Source organism: Sturnira hondurensis, unplaced genomic scaffold (genome assembly GCF_014824575.4).
Source record: "Sturnira hondurensis isolate 20B ecotype Veracruz unplaced genomic scaffold, ASM1482457v3 Scaffold0003693, whole genome shotgun sequence".
Taxonomy (NCBI): domain Eukaryota; kingdom Metazoa; phylum Chordata; class Mammalia; order Chiroptera; family Phyllostomidae; genus Sturnira; species Sturnira hondurensis.
In genome coordinates, this window is record NW_028076324.1 from 2,741,989 (window position 1) to 2,761,877 (window position 19,889).

The following is a 19,889-nucleotide window of genomic DNA, read 5'->3' on the forward strand; positions in this document are numbered from 1 at the left end:
ACGTCTTTCTTTTTCCACAGTAGGTTACCAGAAGAGACTCCCTTACTCTGTACAGTGTAGTATGAGGATGTGAAACTGGACTTGATAAAGTTATTTGTGCCTGAATGAAAAACTGCCACATGGAACCTCAGAGAAGAAGCCAATATCTCAAAAGGTAAGACAGTGAAATGCCAGTGAAAGCTTCTTTCAAAGCCAGGATGACCTATAGACTTTTCATTTGCATGAGTCAATATTCTGCTGTTATTATTAGAGGCATATTATTATTAGAGGCATTGTGGGGATAATGATGTATCCAGGAAATTGTATTTTATAGGAAAAAAATCAAACATTTTAAAACTTGTTTTATCATGGCAAAGAATTACTTAATATGATATTTAACCATGACACTTTGATGCATGTAGAAGTTATTATTGTACAACTCAAACTAATTACTTTTTTATTTTTTATTTTACATTTCATTTATTTATCTTTAGAGGGGAAGGGAAGGAGAGAAGGAAAGAAATATCAATGTATGGTTGCCTCTCATGAGTCCCCTGCTGGGAACTGGCCTGCAACCCAGGCATGTGCCCTGACTGGGAACTGAACCACGATCGTGTGGTTCACAGGCCCAAGCTCAATCCACTGAGCTATACCAGCCAGGGCAAATTAAATTCTGTGTAGAAGGTATCATAACTTTGTAGGCCCAAGCTATCATTTAACAATATGAATTTTAAAAGGCTTTTAAAATCTGTTACATAGAAAAACTTACTACAAAGTATTAGCATTTAAGATTAGGATATAAAAAGTTATAACAATTATAGTTTCCCATTTTATCAGGAAGGTGAGTCAGAATGAGTAGGGAAGCACACAGAAAAGCACTTTGGTCAAACACTCACACACACACATAAATACAGTTTTACCAGGAGTTAGTCATAAGCATTTTTTTAAGTTGTTAGCTTTCCTCCTTTCAGTGCAGTTTTAGTTGGTTTTAAGTTGTAAAAGTTAAAGGAGACAAGTGTTTTTAAATTGTTCTGATATACCTTCAAGTTTATAAATGTTATAAAGTAGACAATGTTAAAATATATTTGATAGTTTAACAATAACATTTTGCTTCCAGGATAATGTTCTCACACTTTATAGCTTTGAGAATGCACTTTACTCATGGGAACTAAAAACTTTATGCTATGAGAAACTGAAGGGAAAAAGTTCAAAAGGTAGTCAGTCCATGGAGGTTTGGTGGGGAGACAGGGGGTGGGGTCTAGAAAACTGATAAGACTGTTTGGATTATGCTGTTCTCTGATTTAGTAAAGAAAAATGCTAATGAGTTTTAGCTAACCTCAGGTTATCAACATTCTTGCTCAAGATAGATTTATGGTGAAAATAGACTACTGCACTGTCTTGTTAAATTTTTAAACATGAGTTTAGATGAGTTACAAATAACATCCTCTACCCTTAGGTCAAAAGGAATATGTAAACTCAAATTTTTTAGATAAGAACACTTATTATAGTTTCAGCTTTTATACTTCCTGTTAAAATAACTACATAAGTATATACAATCTTGTTTTTATTCTGAGTATGTAACACATTCATTTTTTTAAAAGTATGTAAAGTAACACGTGTTCATTATATTGTCATTTTGAAATTTTTTAGAAATACAAAGAGCAAATTGCACCCAGAAATAACTTTTGTTAATATTTTGATATATATAATTTTTCCCTTTTTTTCTATGTGTGTATTTATGTGGATTGTGTGGGTTATTTACAAATGGAGATTCTATTTTAGGTGTAATTTTATTTTTTATGGAATTCATGAGCACTTCCCATGTCATTAAATATGCTTTTAAATGCAAAATCTGGATTTTAATAGCTACAAATATCCTCTTTTGGAAATTTTACAAACTTTTGGTCTTCTTCAGTGTGCCAGGAATTAATACCACAATCTTTCAAATCATTTCTCTACTGTGTATTGGTTTATAAAGTTCTTAAATATAAAAAGTGCCATGATAAATGTTTCTATATGTAAATCGCTGATAATGTTATTATTTCCTTAGGATATGTGTTTAGGGTATACAGTGATTAAGATAACTGCTATCTATTTGTGAATTTATATCCATACATGTTATACTCTTCTCTAAGAATCTTTCTTGTAAATATACATTCACCACAATTGAATATATATTTTTAAATCTCTCCTAATTAGTACATAAATTATATTATTTCATCATAATATTTACTCATAATTTTTTAAATTAAAGTAAGTCAATTATGTCCACCAGTAGATGAGTGGACAACACACAATGGAATACTACTCATCTGTAAAAAAAGTTTTTCCTTTGCAACAGTATGGGTGGACCTAGAGAATGTTATGCTAAGTGAAATAAGCTGTCAGAGAAAGACAAACACCATGTGATTTCACTTATATGTGGAATCTAATGAACAAACTGAACTAACAAGGAAAATAGAGACAGACTCAGATGGAGAGCAGGCTGACAGCTCAGTGGCTGGGAAGGTTCGGAGATAGAGGGAAGGAGCAAAAAAGAAAAAAAGACTCATGGACATGGACAATAGTGTGGTGAGGAACTAAATGGGAACTGTATAAGGGAACTAAATGGTAACTGAAAAAAAAACAATAAAAAGTTTTTTAAGTAAAGTAAGACAATTACATAGGTTTCTGATCCCCATAGCTCTTTACCTGAGCCTCACACCCCCAGAGGAAAAAAACTGGCTATTTTAACTGTTCCTTCTGGTGTCTAACTATTTCTTTCTTTATATATATATATATTTTATTCATTTATCTTTGGAGGGGAAGGGAAGGAGAGAAGGAGAGAAATATCAATGTATGGTTGCTTCTTGTGAGTCCCCTGCTGGGAACCGGCCTGCAACCCAAGCATGTGCCCTGACTGGGAATTGAATCGCGATCGTGTGGTTCGCAGGCCCGCGCTCAATCCACTGAGCTACACCAGAACTATTTCTAAATAATATGGTTATACATTTTGCTTGTTTCGTCTACTTTAGGCATTACCTTTGTACTATCATGGAAGAAATAGCATGCTAATTCCTATCTACCCATCCTACCAATATGTTTGTACAATATTTAAGTCTATCATTTTGTGTTTTCTTCCTAGAATCTCCCCGCATGGAGGACTCTATCTTCTTGTTCCGACCTGGGCTGGGTGCTCTCAAGGGCTACTCCATGCCACCCACCATGGGATTTTCCTGTGTTTAATCCCTATTTCTTATTTCTAAAACCCTTATTTCTCCTGTGTTTAATCTCTGTGTCTATTTCTAAGACCCTCCTGTGTCAGTGGCGCTCACTGATTTGGTGCAGAGGCTCTCTGGCATTCTGCCCGGAAAGCTGGCTCCGTCGCCAGCTCTACGGCTTTCAGCGGGTGTCCCCTGACCCTTGGCTTTTCCTTCCTGCTGCATCGGCGCCATGTGCCCATCTGATTTCCCTGTTTGAGAAACCTGTTAAAGCCTCCGCTTGTGAGCCCCCGGCCTGTACCCTTCGTGTGGGTTTATGGCTTTCATATTCCTTTGTTGTCATGACAAACGGGAGCTATGGAGGCAGGAAAGCACATGCTTTCTTGACATGGAAAACCCACTTCATTCACTTAAATATGTTACTGACATTTTCCCCCAACTGTATTACTGTCTTTTTACTCTTTTGATGATCTCTTCCAGTTAACTACTCCTGTTTGTAGGCGATGCAATGTCCACAGAATCCATTTCAGTTATTGCTTCTGCGGTGAGCATGGTCTTTCCCTTTAGTTCAACTCAGAATTAAGACTTTTGATCCTAGTTTTTCACATCCCAGCCCAGGAACAGTTTTCACTGTAGACACTATCTGAAGACAGTCTTACACTTTACCCCAGTGGCCCACAACCAGGCTCTAGCTTCTCCAGGAACACTCACTCTACAGGATGGGTTTCAATGCACATTAAACTAAGAGGTGTTCTCTCAAATGAGTTTAAATGTATTTTCATTTTAGACAACCTGTATGATGTGTTTTTCCTATAAACAATGCCTCTGCTCCAAATAGATCAAAGTCAAAATCAATGAAGAGCTCAAAAATAACATCAGCCCCATTTATCCTAGTCCTGGTGTGTGGATAAAAAGCAGCAGCAGTTGGGAAATCTGCTAGCATGTTTCCATTTCTGAGCCACCCATAGAGAAGCACATGCGGGGTCGCACCATTCTCGCAGTGGTCCTGCAGAGCCACCATGCCATCTGGGCGCATGTGCACATCCATCAAGAGCCAGCATTTTCGAAATTAGCAAGGATGTGCTTCATTTGTTCTGCAGCCCCTGTCATAAAACGTCTTAGTCTTTCTGGTCTGAGTTCTTCAAGTTCCTCTTTGCTTTCCTGTCATCTGAGATGTAGTTTCTGTCAGCTTCTTCTGAGAAGCTGGCTTCCTGCAAATGGTAGGTCCTAGGAATAGCAACAGCTGTGATTACTGTGCTTTCAGTACATTCGCCCTCTAGGCCTTCAGCAGTGGCGTTGCCAACAATAATCGAGTCATCGGTGGTACCTCTGTCCTACTGACTCTTCCCCTCTACCTCCAGACACTACCTGTCTGTGGTCTCAAGGATCTTGTAGATGCCAGAGAACACCTCCTCATGGCTGATGAAGGCTCGGTAGATGATTGAGTTCAGAGCCAGCGCTTGGTCCGGCCAGAGCGTATGGGGGTGGGGAGGGAAGAGCGAGCAGAAAAGAAGACAGAGAGAAAAGAAGACAGAGAAAAATCCAGATGTTACAGAAATACCAAAGTTGCCCATCCTTGCTTCGTCCCACGTAAGGAAAGCGTTGCACACCCAGCATAGTGAAAGGGTCAAACACTGTTAGAGGGAGGAGCTAAGAAACAGCCCAGCAGTAAAGCACTGGGGAGAGATGGATAGAGCACAGAAGACAGTTTTTTATAGGGCTGGTAGTCTAAAAGCTCCGAGTTCCGTTTAAGCTGGGGAAATAAGGAGAAAATAAAGTCCCTGTATCTAAGACCCCAACTCCTGTGTTGATTATACATGCTCAGCCGAACCATGTCATTCATTTCAGTAGAGTAGGAGAAAGCAATGGCAATGGAAAAAAGGAAAATAATGAGATAGCATTTTCTTAGTCTTTGAACATGCAACACTGGCAACATGCTAGATTCGTTCTATTAATTGCATCAGCCACATCTTATAAACACATTTCCATGGGCCATATGTAATAGGCCTTGGCTCCACACACTGCATTTATTGACTCCTCAAATTGCTAGCATATAATTTTTCCCATATTTTCATCAAATATAATTCACTTAAATTTTTATGAGCATATTTATAACAGAAAATGTCTCCCCAAGTGGTTTGGGTCTCCAAGAGGCAGAAATTTTATGTACTTCACATGTGAACTGCCAAAGATCTCAGGCAACGTAAGCACTAATCATGACCACTTACTGTTCCAGTTCAGACGTTTCCTCAGTACATTGAGCCTTAGCTTAAATAGAAATTTTTTTGACTTGAACATATCCATACATTGTGGCTCAAGCAATGTATTTTTGGAGTAACAAACACAATTTTGTCCCTAATTGGAGGGAAATGATGCTTAGAATTGAACCTGTTACCTTCCTGAAATTGAAGTCTAGAACACACGGAGACATTCCTCCCCTACCAAACACATTTGCTCGTAGAAATGATCCACATTGCATCCTTCTTGTGGAAGGCAGAGTTCTTTGGAATTTACTGACAATGGAAAATTGATTACACTGGGCACAGAGGACATTTATATTTATAGAAATACTTAAGATAAGACAAGACTTTTAAAAGCCAGGAAAGAAATCACTTTTAGGGGGAGTTTAGAAAAATGTTGTAGTCTTTTTTTATTTTTAATAGGCATAAAAAGGATTGTTATATTGATATTGACAGAAATTAGGTGCTTAATTGATGATTTTAACTTAAAAGGATGAATTGTTCTAACATTGGTTTAGAATTTTTCTTTACTATATACAGTTCAATTTTGTGGTCTGGCAAATGACCAATAGCCATTTATCTAGTACACATACCTTTCCACAGCTGGATTTTCAAATATGATTATAAAGTTCATGTGACAGAACTATCCTGAAAATAAATATGTCAGCAGGCTTTGCTTTATTTTATGCATTTATTCTGGATGTAACATAACTCGATACAAACACAGATGACACCCTAAGACATTTTGTCAGAGCTATTCAAGTATAGCATCGTTTGAGATTGTGGAAGGTGATTTAGAAACACCTGCATGGAATATTTATATCCCTGCCTTAAATCCTAAAAGTCTTGCAGTTTTATAGTCCTTTGGGGGAAACACAGGAACTACATTAACACTTGTTAGTGTAACAGTTACCGCACTGCTGAGAAAGACTCTGGGAAAAATCGGAAAATTATGCAAAAAAAAAAAACTAAGGAAAGATGAAAAAGAACTAGTGTTTTTTCAGGCTTTATAGGTTTAGGAATATATTTTTCAGGATATTTTTTAAATGTATCTTTTATATTTTAGGTCTTGGGAGCATGAAGAGGAGATGCATTGAAATAAAATTTGGAATGTCATGTCCAAATGAGCATCGTCATCTGTAGTCTCGTTCAACAGAATACAGGTAAGAGACCCAGCTAACGTCATGACAATCAATAAGGTGTTCTGCTCGAGTTTGCTCTACCTGGTCCTCTGGGAACCTCTGTCTCCTGAATATCATCTCCACACTCCCCTCCCTCCCTGCATCCCTCCCTCCCTCTATTCGGTCAAACTCGATACCACACAAGACAAAGAGCTTTCTTAATCTGATAGAATAGGAGCTGATAGATGACTAGGGAGAACAATAGAGTTTCTTCCCCTCTTTATCAGCGACACACTAACGTTTAACTCCCAGGGCCTGGAGAAGCTCCCCCACCCTTCTCGTCACGAGCGGGAATTCGTGGCCAGGGCAGCGGGAATGCAGCACTGGAGCCGGCGACATGCGCATTTTTTCCTAGTGGGAAGTTTTACAGACTATGAGGCAACACATTAGCCACAGGAAGTGCTACTTTTGAAAAACCCCTCCCTTCACAAGATAAGCTTTAATAATAATAATAACAATAATCATCGCTAACAAATCTGAGCACCTACTCTAACTGGGCACAGAGTGGATTATGTATACATCTCTTAACAATCCCATCAGGTAGATACTTGTGTTATCCCTGTTCCTAAATGAGATAGCTCATTTAGGATCATATATCAATGATCTATTGTGATTAACAAACTACCTCCAAAATTAGTGGCTCAAAATACCGACCCTGAATGGAACTCACGATTCTGTGGATAGTGATGTGGGGGAGGGGCTCCACTGGCTGGTTGTTAGTCTTGACCAGGTTTAGATGATTTGGCTGGGCTCTATGACCTTGTGGTGAGCTGGTGCGTCAGTTGGAGCCTTACTAATCTATAAAGGACTTCGCTGTGACAACAGGGCCTCTCTACGAATCTCTCATTCTCCAGCCCGCTAGTCCAAGCTTATCCATGTGGTCATGTCAAGTTCTAAAAGCTCCAGAATGGAACCTGCAAGACCACTCGAGGCCCAGACTTGGAACCGGCACAGCCGTCTTGTTTGGAGTGCATTCTGTTGGTCAAGAAAGTCACCAGGTCTCCCAGGTGTCAAAGGGCGGGGAAATTGCTTCCCAGAAAGACTTTCATTGTGACTACTTTTTGCATTCTACTACTGTTTTTGAATTGGAGTGAGATGTTCTGACTTGCCAAATGTCATACAGTTAGTAACTAAACTCTCATACGCTGCTGGTAGGAATTGCACGGCCACCTAGGGGAACAGTTTGGCATTTTTTGAGTTGTCTGTCCCCTTATTATTACATTTTAAGAGTTCTTTATATATTCTGGATATGTCTTTCATCTGAGGTATGTGTTGTGCAGATTTTCTCCCAGTTCTTGGCTCGCGTTTTCATTTTCTTGGTGGTGTTTTGTTTTAAAGAACAAACGTTTCTGTTTTAATGAAGTCCAATTTACCAATGATTTGCTTTCCAGTCTTGTGCCTTTGGTGTTTCGCCTGGGACTGAATGAGGGGAGGAGCAGTGGTTGGGAGGAGTCAAGGGCAGCCCCAGCAGTCCACGGGTGCAGCCTGAAGTGACCCGGTGTTTTGTGCACAAACGAATTTGGCATTCTATTGAATAACCTTACTGGCCTTAACATAAAATGCAATTCTTTACATATGAGCAAGTTTATCTGATGCTCCAAGGTAAAAGCCCACAATTAGTCCTTGACACAGGATTGTCTACGTTCAGGACATAGAAACTCTAGGTTGGGAATCATAGCACTGCATGGCCACTTGCCCCAGAAACTAACATTATTATCCATAATGAGTTTCAATATAAATAAAAGTAACAAGGCTACAATTAAAGGGGGAATTGCCTTAATCTTTTCTGACCATCAACTATATTAACTTTCTATGTAGATTCAACTATTCAACTGCTTAAATATGTCTATGCTACCAATAAACCTTCCAGAATGAACAGCAGATGAACAACTGAATATAAATGAAAACAGATGCCCCAGAGAAGAGGATCCAGAATTGTCATCAACTCTTCACGATCACTACATGTTTTCTTTAACAAGCTCACATGCCCACAGCACATCGCCAAAGTTTATTGACTTCTTCCAAAATTTCTGCATGAAACTATGATTATGATCTCACAGAGTTCAGGATTACTGACTAAACAGCACGCCTCCCCAGGATGTTTTTTTCAAAGGAGCGGGTACCCCCAGGAGTGCTGGGGGAAGGAGCACACATGCGTTTGAGGGTTTGAGGACACGACTGGCCTAACCCCTGCTGGACGCTCTCAGAATCCTCCAAAGTTTGACTCCTCTCACATCTGAGGATCTGGAGTCTCTCCACGATCCAAAGACACAAGACAAGTAGAAGAGGGTACCCCTGACCCTGTATTTGGTATCCGCATTCTTGTGCCTTTAAGATATATATTTTTTAAGTTGACCTATTGAAATATCAGTATTTCTATGAATACATGCACATACTTTCACAATAAAGGTATGCATGATATATGAGGGAAGATGAGTTCTCATACAGTATAAAACATAAAATAACATAAAGCAATGGTTTCTGTTCTAGGGGTATGTGCTTTCAATTTAATGTCTGTTTAAAGGTATGTATAGAATATGTTTAAGAAGTGATTATATGGGGTTGGTAGCACAACAATGTGAATGAACCTAATGCCATTGAACTGTATTAAAAATTGTTGATATACTATGTTTTGCATTGCTTGAATTTTGCCGCAATGAAACGTTTTAAATAAAAAAAAAAGTGATAGTAGGTTAGATGGTCAATAACTGAATGTGGAAGCTAGGGCTAAGTTTTTATTCTAATTGGACAAACCCTACAAGACAGAATTCATTTCGTCCCTTTTTTTCTGCATACACATCAGAGTGATTTAACTACTTACTTCATCTCATGGGTCTATGGCCCTGATTCCATCTGTCTCTTTTTTTCTGACTCCTTTTCTGACAAAAACTGTTGACTTTCAAAGACAGCTTAAGAGCAGGGAGATATGTGGAGACGTATGTGCACAGAGCCGCCAGGGCACGCACAGATGGTGGGTGTGAGGGGAGTGCTGATGGCAAAAGAGGGTAGGGTTGTGAGGAGCACCGGTTAATTATTATTATTATTATCATGCATAGATACTGATCTGTGCTAAAATAGAGGCTTATTACAGCAACTGCTCAAATTACGGCTCATTTTGATAGGAAAATATCAACCTCAGCATCTAATTTCAGACAGCAGTTCACCAAGGAGAATCATAGCAATCATCTGTGCTTCCTAGGTACTAATTTTTCAGACTGGCTGCACTAGTTACATTAAACATTTGCTAACGCTCTGTGTAAAGTATCACAACACGTGACTGGAACAAACGTAAGCTGTCGGGGCTTAGTGCCAAAAGTGTTTGAAAATCCCTACTGTTCATTTGTTCCTTTGCAATGATCTCTGGCTTCAGGGCACTTATGCCACTTGGTCCTGGAACCAAAGAGCTTACTAAGTCTGCACGTTTATTCCAGTTCCTGTATTATGCAGGAATATGTTGTCATTGCACAGAATCTTAAAGCATGAGCTTCTCTGAAAAATCATCTCTGAAGTTAGAAGCAGTTCTTGAATTACTTATATTTGGAACTGTTCTCCATTGTGAAGGAATGTGCAGCATTAACATAAATGGCTAGATTTTTTTAAGATTAAAATTTACTTCATTTTTTCTTAGTTTAAAGTGTAATAAATATTTCTGCCTCCCAAAGACAGCCTCTTTTAATACATGTTCTCTTTTAGGCTTTTTAAAAAAATTTATTTTGACATAACTGTAACCATGTATTTTAAATTTAAAATCAAACACAAGTTTACCAAAATGTCACGCGTGTAATTTAAAAATCCAAGCAACTATGCCATTACTACTTTAGTTAAGGCCGTAATACTGCACATTGAAGCTCGCTGTTATGAAACTACTCTCGTGCACACCTTAGTACCTGACATTTTCACAGATTTCAGATGGTTCCTTTGACTTAGAGTATCTGCCAGGGTTCAACTAGGAAAACAGAACTAGTAGGAGATACGCAGTTAAGACATTCGTGGCAAGAAATTGGCTCATCTGACTCTGGAGGCCAGCTAGGCAAGGGTGCCATGTGTTGGGACGGCTGCCAGGCAGAGCAGTCTGGAGCGCTTAGCGATGGGCTGACAGGGCTGTTCTGCACGCGGAATTCCTCCCGGGAAGGCTCAGCTGCATTTCAGTCCTTTTAACTGATTGAATAAGGCCCACAGAGATTACCTAGAATGATCTCTCTCACTCGCAGTCCATTGATGGCGGACTTTAATCACATCGGAAAAACGCCTTCTCAGTAACACCTCAGGAAGTGTTTGGGAAGAACTAGGAGCTGCGGCTTGGCCAGGCTGACACATCAAAAGATCCTCAGGGTTACATGTTCAGAAGTAGACTTACTGAGTCAAAGAGAATAAAAATTTTGAAGAATCCCATACATAGATTCTAATTCCTTTTCCTATGGGGCACGGCAGTCTTCTGTGCTTTCCCAGTTTATCCTGGCCTTTCTTTGGGTTAGGCGCCAGACTGCCTACCCTACCAGACTATGGATTAACAGTAGTACAGAGTGCCCCTAAAATAAGAAAGTACCGTACTAGTGACTCAAGGTAAGCACATTTCCCAGGAGCAAGTTTTTAAGGGCCTTGCTTTCCCAGGAAGCTTGGTCTGCCTTCTCCATGCCAACATCCAGCCCCCATGGAGTGAGCCTCAGCGAGTAACTGCCCAGATCTATCTATAGGTGGGGGTATTCATTTCTATTTATTATTTGCTCTTTATAGGAAATATGTTAGACATTTGGCAGGGGTGAGATAGAGATATTAACTCTGTCCTCAAAAAGTCTAAAGTTAATGCACAGTAATTTTAAAGTAAATATTTGAGGTAATATTCGTGTTAAAGTTCATGTGTATATATTCCTCTAGCAAGCAAGGCTAAATCACGTCTTTAAAATCCCCATACCTACATAAATGGCAGACCTTTGTGAAACTCCTTGTTGTGTCAGTAGATCCGGGTGGAAGTCCCACCTTATTATATCTTAAGAAACTTTATCGTTAGGCAGAGGTTACCGGAGTGATTAATTTGGATGGATTTGGTGATAAGATTTTTTTTGCTGTTGTTGAATTCTTTTTTGTGTTTTTCTTTTCTTTTATTTTTAAAGATTTTATTCTTTAGAGAGAGGGAAGGGAGGGGGAAAGAGAGGGAGAGAAGTATTATGTGCCAGAGAAACACCCATGAGTTGCCTCTCCCAAGCCCCCAATCCCCCAACAGGGGACCTGGCGGCAACCCAGGCACGCGCCCTGACGCAGGCGCATGGGTGAGGTTCTGGGTGAGGCCCACCCCACTGAACTGTACCAGTCAGGGCTGTATTTCTTTTTCCAGTTGCATTCTTAGTTCTACTTATGTACTAGTTTTTGAAACCTGAACGCATAACTTAATTTCCCTAAGCCGCCTTCTTCTCACTTAGGAAATGGATATCATACTCTTTTGTGCGAAGATTAAATGAGTCAACACATGTAAGAACTAAGGTTTACAGCTGACACGTGATGTATTTGTACGAGTGTGGGTCTGAGTATTCCCCCCTCCATATTATTATTATTATTATTATTATTATTATTATTATTATTATTATTTTGCTTTCTTTCTTTCCCCAGCCATTACCGCAACTTCTGAAATAATTTGGGGGGCAGGGCAGGATAGGAACAAGCTACAGAAATTATTTGACAAGTGTAATAAGGGAAACTGAGACAGAGTAACGAAACAAGGCCAAACAACCTGAGCAACTTACAATCAGCTGATGAGTCACAAAGGTCTCTCCCTCTCCCCCAACCCTCCCAAAGGAGCCGCCTAAGTCCCGGTTTCACTTCAATGACCTTCTTGCTGAGGTTCTTTAAAAATGAAACTAATCTCTTGATAACATTCTTGAGAAATGAAACTAACCGGCCTTCCCCCAGGGCGGTGAGCGCTGAGAGTGCGGAGTGTGTGCTCCGGGCCAGGAACACACATTTACTATTTTAAAATACGCCCACCAAATCTTAAAATATCTTTTAACACCTCTGGCAAATTACGAGACACCCGCGTCTCCCCGGCCAGAGACTTATTTTTTCTTTCTTTCTTTTTATAAAATAACCCAGTGAAGCAGCCGAGACGACCGGACCGCGGCCCTCGCAGCAGCTGCGAAAAGGAAGCTACGGAGCGACCCCGCGACCGGGGCCTCCCCGCTGCCCAGACGGACCAGCGCCCTCGCTCCCCAGCCAGACACCGAGGCCGGCTCACTCCCGGGAGGAACACCCCGCCACCCTCGCTCCCGGCGGTAGCCCACAGCCAGCGACCAGCGGCGGCGGACCGACCCTGCTCGGCGGCTGTTGAGTACGTAGCTTTCTCTCCCGGTGGGTTAGCGTCCCGCTGGCCCCGGTTTCCCCAGCCAACTCGGCTCTTTCCCTCCCCGACCCCTCTGCCCCTCCCCCACCCCTCTGCCCCTCCCCCACCCTCTCTTTCCCTTCTCCCCCCCCCCTTTCCTTTCCCCACTTTGAGGCCCAGGCCCTGGTCCTCACACGAGCTCCCCTCCAGCGGAGAGGCCGTGGCCTGTGGCCCTGCAGGCAGCCTTGCTGAGATGCATGCCGGCGCCCCCAGCCACTCGCCTTCCACGCTCTACGTGGGGAACCTACACTGGGACGTGACAGAGAGGATGCTCTACAACAAGTTCAGCCCCGCGGGACCCATCCTAGCCGTCCGAATCTGCAGGGACAGGATAACCCGTCGCTCCCTGGGCTGCGCTTACGTGTGCTTCCAGCAGCCAGCAGACGCTGAGCGTGCTTTGGAGACCATGAATTTTGATATTGTGAAGGGCAACCCACTTCGCCTTATGTTATGCCAGCGAGATCCACTGCTTGGCAAAAGTGGAGTGGGCAACATATTCATTAAAAATTTGGACAAAGCCATTAAAAAAAGAGCACTGTATGATACATTTGCTGCGTTTGGTAACATCCTTTCATGTAAGGTGGTTTGTGACGAAAATCGTTCCAAGTGTTACGGATTTGTACATTTTGAGACAGAGGAAGCAGCTGAACGATCTGTGGAAAAAATGAATGGGATGCTTCTAAATGATCACAAAATATTTGTTGGACAATATAAGGCTCCTAAAGAACGAGAAATGGACCTTGAAGCTAATACAGAGGAGTTCACCAATGTTTGCATCAAGAATTTGGGGGAAGACATGGGTGATGAGCAACTTAAAGATCTCTTTGGAAAGTTTGGACCTGTCTTGAGTGTGAAAGTAATGGCGGATGAAAGTGGAAAATCCAAAGGTTTTGGATTCGTGAGCTTCAAAAGACATGAAGATGCACAGAAAGCTGTGGATGAGATGAATGGAAAGGAACTCAGTGGAAAACCAATTTATGTCGGCCAAGCTCAGAAGAAAGTGGAACGGCGGGCAGAACTTAAGCGCCAATTGGAAGAGAAGAGGCAAGACAAGGTCAGCAGATACCAGGGTGTTAACCTCTATGTGGCGAATCTTGACGATCATATTGATGATGAACGTCTCCGGAAAGAGTTCTCTCCATTTGGTACTATCACTAGTGCCAAGGTTATGACGAAGGGTGGTCGCAGCCAAGGGTTTGGTTTTGTATGTTTCTCCTCAGCCAAAGAAGCCAGTAAAGCAGCTACAGAAATGAATGGAAGAATTGTGGCTACCAAGCCATGGTATGTAGCTTTAGCTCCGTGCAAAGAAAAGCGCCAGGCTCATCTCACTAACAAGTATATGCAGAGACTGACGAGTGCGACAGCTATGCTCACTCCCAAAATCAACCCCTATCAGCTGGCAGCTGACCCACTGACTCAGAATCGGGCTGCATACTCCCCTCCTAGCCAAATGGCTCAACGAAGACCAAGTCCTCACTGGACTGCTCAGGGTGCCAGACCTCGTCCATTCCCAAACATGCCCAGTGCCATCCACCCAGCTGCTCCTGGACCACCACTTAGTACTATGAAACCAGCTTCTTCACAGGTTCCACGAGTCATGTCCACACAACGTGTTGCTAACACCGCAAGAAAGACAGTGGGTTCACATCCTGCAGCTGCTGCTGCTGCTGCTACTTCTCCTGTCTGCACTGTTCCACCGTGCAAACATGCTTCAGGAGTTCTCAATCCTCAACATCTTAATGCACAGCCACGAGTTACCATGCTGAAGCTTGCTGTGCACAAACAAGGTCAGGAGCCTCTGACTGCTTCCATGTTGGCATCTGCCCCTCCTCGAGAGCAAAAGCAAATGTTAGGTGAACAGCTTTTTCCTTTCATTCAAGCCATGCAGCCTACTTTTGCTGGTAAAATCACTGGCATGTTGTTGGAAATCAGTAATTCAGAACTTCTTCGTATGCTTGAGTCTCCAGAGTCTCTCCGTTCTAAAGTGGATGAAGCTGTAGCTGTACTACAAGCCCACAAACGTTAAGAGGCTGTCCAGAAAGGAGTCAACAGTGCCACTGGTGGCCTGTCTCCAGCGCCCCCTTTTTCTGACTTCCCAGTGGGCTCACTTCTTCTACAGTGACTTCTATTTCTTGGAGAGCCAAAGCAGCCCTACCTAGGCTCTCTCATGTTCCTTCTTCTGTCTTAAGCTCTTCCTTTGTTTCACTGGCCCCATCTTTAATAAACATACTGTCAAAATCACCTGGACTCACGTTGTGCAGTCCTTCCTGCATGAAGTCGAGAACCCACACACTACTGGAAGGCCCAAAGCAGACCCGTTCTGGGTCCAGACCCTGTTCAGTAGCAGGGGCAGGACAGAAAGTGGAACTGGCTTGAAATTGTTCTTTAATTTCTTCAGAGCCTCAAATCTATGGAGGCTTTAGGTTTTTGAGTAAGGAGGAAAGGGAGGTGTATACTTTGAAGTCAGAGATAGAGTGCCTGAGAAAAACGCAAAGGGACAAATGTGCCTCCCGAGCACACAGAGGATCTCAAAAGCTGAGAGAAAAGAGGGGGCTGGTGGATCCTGAGAACAGAGGTGTTTACCTGCTCAGTGTCAGGGCCTGAAAACCTGGGACTCCCAAGAGGACAGTTACTGCAGACCATCCAGCAGGAGCACCTTAGAGAGTGTCACAGTACATTCCCAAGGAGGTATAAACGCCCCAAGATCTGCCAAAGGTGAAGGAGCCATCCAGAGTCATATGGGGTCAAGGGATAACTCTGGTAAGTGCAGGGGGTGGATGCAGTTGGCCGGAAGCCCGAGATACCACTTTGGGTGACTCAGAACCAAAGCAGAGCTCTGGGTGGGGCAGGGACAGGCTTTCACAGCACTGATAAGCTTCAGCGTCGCCCAATGGAGGGGGGGGGGGCAGCGCTTGGAAATTGAAGTTAGATTGATTTAAAAAAATGAAGTTAAGTACAACCTAACTTGTAAATCAAGATTCGCACCCCAGACACACTCAAAACATGCTTTTAATATGAAGATTTAGCTACTATTGGTATGGAAAAGAGTAGAAAAAGACACATTCTCTGGCTGGTATTTCTTAATACTTCCTTTATCAGTTAGTGATACCCAATTTCAAGAATTATGCATCTTTCCTTTCCACTGGTGTTTGCCTTCAAACATGCTAAAAATCCTTCTTAACCTCCAACAACAACCACCAATGTCTCTTGATCCAACCATTTGTCAAGTTCTTATATTCTTCCTTTCTTTATTATCACATTTCTGTATTTTTTTACTTGTTTCTTTTTTGTTTCCCTCCTTAATTTTTTTAAAGTAAATGTATTGGGGAGACATTGGTTCACATTTCTTTTTTCTTTTAAAGATTTTATGTATTTACTTTTAGAGAGGGTGGAAGGGAGGGAGAAAGAGGGAAACATTGATGTGCGAGAGAAACATCCATTGGTTGCCTCACGCATGCCCCCTACTGGGGACCTGGCCCACAACCCAGGCATGTGCCCTGACTGGGAATTGAACTGGCAACCTTTTGGTTCACAGGCTGGCACTCAGTCCACTGAGCCACAGCAACCAGGGCTGGTTCACAAATATTAAGAGTGTAGTCACACTTGATGTGCCCACATTCTTAACTCCCATGCACCGCCCAACTGATTACAGTTTGGCTTTTTTTCTCTTCAGTGAGGAGGGAGTGAAGTAAGCCAAACCCAAACTTTTTTTGTCCTGCAACTTCCATAACCCCTGACTATCATTTAACCCTGTGTGTCAGTCCTTTGCCCAAAACACTTGCTGTGTGTAAGGCCATCGGGTGACTAGCACTGCACCAAGCCATTCCTCATCCTCCCACTTTCTACTCTGTCAGGAAGCTCTCATTTCTACCACAATTAGAATACTTAATAAACCCTAATTGACTTTCTTGTTGTTCCTCGATTTCTCTACTCTCGTGATATCTCACACTGTAAACCAAAGCCAATGATACACATATCTCTCCCACAAAGCTCTCTGTTGTCTTCCATTATGGTCTCTGTACTCCCTCAGGACAAAACAGGAACATCTTGTATCAGAGTGTCTCACAGGGCGATCCCTGCATCAGCAGCATTAAAACTCCAGCACTCCTGGGAACTCGCTGGGGAAGCAGAGTCTTGGGTCCCCAGGGAGACCTGCTGAGAGCAACACTCTGTGGCCGGGTGACCTCGATTGCCCCGAGCCCTCCTCCGGGTGATTCTGACTCCTGTTAAAGCCGGAGGGACCACTTCCTCACTGGCTGGAAGAACCTTTTTGTTCTGGACGCTACCAGACTGTGCAGCCTCTCCTGTGTTTGAGTCCCTCGTGCATCGGATGCTCTATTCTCGTGGAGCTTCTCCTACAAATGCACTGTTCTTTCCCAGGGTGTGGAATACCCCGTTTGCGTTTTTCTGTTTTCTTTTTTTGGCAAATTGATGTTATTTCTTCAATACCCATTGCAAGTGCTTTGAGAACTCTAAGCTCCCTTGAGAAACACTCCTGCCCCGCCCTCCACCAGTACTTTGTTCACCTGGCGGTGACTGCATTGACCGTGTTACACTTTCATTTGCTTCTCCATACAAGGTTTTCCTCTGAAGACTGTGAATTGCCTAAGCGTAACGGACTGCCTTTGCTCTGCTGCGTCCCCCTAGTGGCCTAGTTTACTGTGGCTCTCTCTTTTTCCTGTTGTTCCCTTTACACACAGGATTTAAGGCAGCTGAAAAATGTGTATGAAACAAAATATTTCTATTCAGCACCGTGATGGCAGTCAAAAGCTTGACGACCATGATAACTTGGTAAAGGTCTCAATCACATAGCACAGCAATCAGTTTCTATTGCTCTTCCGTCCATCTGCATCCATGAAATGACAGGTTATCTGAGAAGCAGGTCGATTCCTCTCCTGCTCTTACCATGTGGCTTTCTATTCTTACCTCATCTCTGTGCCTAACAAGGCCCCTTTGTGCAACTTCCCATGTGACCCCAAGATTCTGACGATAAGTAATATTTCCCAGGTGATTTTTGTCTACTGTTCAAAAATCCTTTGGTTTTAAGAGCAGATAGTTCAATGTTCTCTCTCTCTCTCTCTCTCTTTCTCTCTCAAAAAATCTGATTTCTGTCCTCAGGGGAAGGCACATTGTGGGGGCGGGGGGCAGGGAAGGAAACTTCATCATCACCACCTCAGGTTTTGGACTCTGCTTTATGGCCTCTTTTACTAAAATATAACCCTCTCCCTTCTCTTGGATTTGATTTCATTATGATGGATGTTTAGAAGGAGAAGAATCGGGGGTGGAGGAAGGGGAAGAAGAAAAATCTTTACTCCAGAGAACTTCTCATAATCTTGTTTGCAAGAAATGTCACGGTCATCTGAATGGCTACGGTGCTGTTAGGTGGCCTGCAGAATAATTGAGAAAGTACAGTTTCTCCTGTCTAGAATCTTGGTATGTTAATAACCACAATTGCCCTATGAGGGAGACTTATTGGCAAGTGTTCACTGATAAGAAGCCTGGATTTAATTTACTCGGGTGAAAATATATGTGTATGTGTATATATATATATATATATATATATGTATGTATTTACATACACACACACACACACATATATATATTAGTTTACCCAAGACGACAGCTGCTATTTGCTACTTGTAGATAAGCTGGGGGTAGTTTTGTTATTATTAATGACTCACTAGAAATGTCTCCACCCTCCTAATACCTTAGGGTTAAACTATTTAGTAAATAACTTCACCAAAGCACCAAATTTAACTCAATCATTTAAAAACTTTATAATACAGTTTCAACTGGTAATTGTACTTCCACAGAGACAATCATGTGCTTTTTTCCCCCAGAGAAATGAAATAAAAGTCAAAATAGATTAATTACCAATAAAGCAGGTTGGAACCTTTTTGATTAATATCTAAAAAAATCAACTAATCATTTTAAGTGGACTTTTTATCTTATTACCAAGCATTTGGTATTCCTTGATTACTTCCACAGATTTATTTTATATGATGTGTAAAACCACATCTGCAAAGCCAGAAGGAGAGTGAGTTCTTAAATGTAATTTTCACTGTCATTGGAAGTGACAGATTTTGGACAAAACTCAGTGTTCACTCTGAACTATTATAGCAGTTTATTTTCCAATAGCTGTAATTCCAACTTGACACAATGGTTAATGTGGGAATTTAGTTCATGAGCTAAATCTCCAAAACCCTTAACTGTTCAATTCACTTCGTGTGGGGGAAACTCAGGGTCAACCTGTAGCAGTTTCTTGTAGAAAAGAGACAGAATTGTTGCAATACTTTGAACTCTAGATAAATGAAAGAGGAAAAGTTGATGTGTTTCCAATGTTCCATTTCAAGATAATAACAATGGATCTCTTCTTAAAGAAATACATAAAACTAAAGCTGTTTGAGCCATAGCATCTACGAAGATGTTACATTTGGAGACCAGTTGCTCAAGGTGCTGATGCCCCAATTTGCTGTAATGGGCCACTGAGGTCATATAATACACTTATCTCCCTGCAGGCTTTGAAGAGTCGTGTTGTCCTCTGTGTCAAGGGCAGACAGAACCTCATCCTGCAACAGGAATCTTCACTTGAACTCCTTAGCCTCTCCCAATGGCCAGAAGATGTTAGCCAGCTATCATAAATTTGTCTTCTCTCAACTACCCAAATGTTTGGTCCAAATTTTGCCTCTTATGTTCGTATATCTATTATTATTCTAAAGCCAGAGAATTATCAGCTTCATTCTGTACCTGTAAAATTATCTGTGTAGGAAGGAAAGAGTGCAGCAGTTTGTCCCCTAATGGAGATGCCCTGGGAAAGAGAATTTAGCCTTGTATCAGATTGTCTTTTCCAGCATTGGAAAGAGTCCATTAAACCTGACGATACACAGAAATCAACAACAGGATCTTGCTCTCGTTGGTT

General features: G+C 41.8%; 1 protein-coding gene, 1 long non-coding RNA gene and 1 pseudogene across 4 annotated transcripts; 2 read left to right on the forward strand and 1 right to left on the reverse strand.

Moving 5' to 3' along the window:
• Positions 1–4,115: 4,115 nt before the first annotated feature.
• Positions 4,116–4,660, reverse strand: LOC118984617 (translationally-controlled tumor protein-like; annotated as a pseudogene).
• A 29-nt stretch (positions 4,661–4,689) lies between these two features.
• Positions 4,690–8,652, forward strand: LOC118984311 (uncharacterized). Its single transcript, XR_005065901.1, has 2 exons — positions 4,690–6,582; positions 8,419–8,652. It is a non-coding gene; the product is annotated as an uncharacterized LOC118984311 (long non-coding RNA).
• Positions 8,653–12,398: 3,746 nt separating this feature from the next.
• On the forward strand, positions 12,399–15,211 carry LOC118984309 (polyadenylate-binding protein 1-like). 3 transcript variants are annotated; one of them, XM_037042159.1, is made up of 2 exons: positions 12,399–12,508; positions 12,690–15,211. In XM_037042159.1, exons 1-2 carry the CDS (start codon positions 12,419–12,421, stop codon positions 14,994–14,996), a joined length of 2,397 nt encoding a protein of 798 aa, XP_036898054.1. In that variant the 5' UTR covers positions 12,399–12,418; the 3' UTR covers positions 14,997–15,211. The 3 variants fall into 3 exon arrangements, with proteins under 3 accessions (XP_036898054.1, XP_036898055.1, XP_036898056.1); XM_037042160.1 differs by having other exon boundaries at positions 12,693–15,211; XM_037042161.1 differs by lacking the exon at positions 12,399–12,508 and having other exon boundaries at positions 12,851–12,923; positions 13,126–15,211.
• Positions 15,212–19,889: the final 4,678 nt, after the last annotated feature.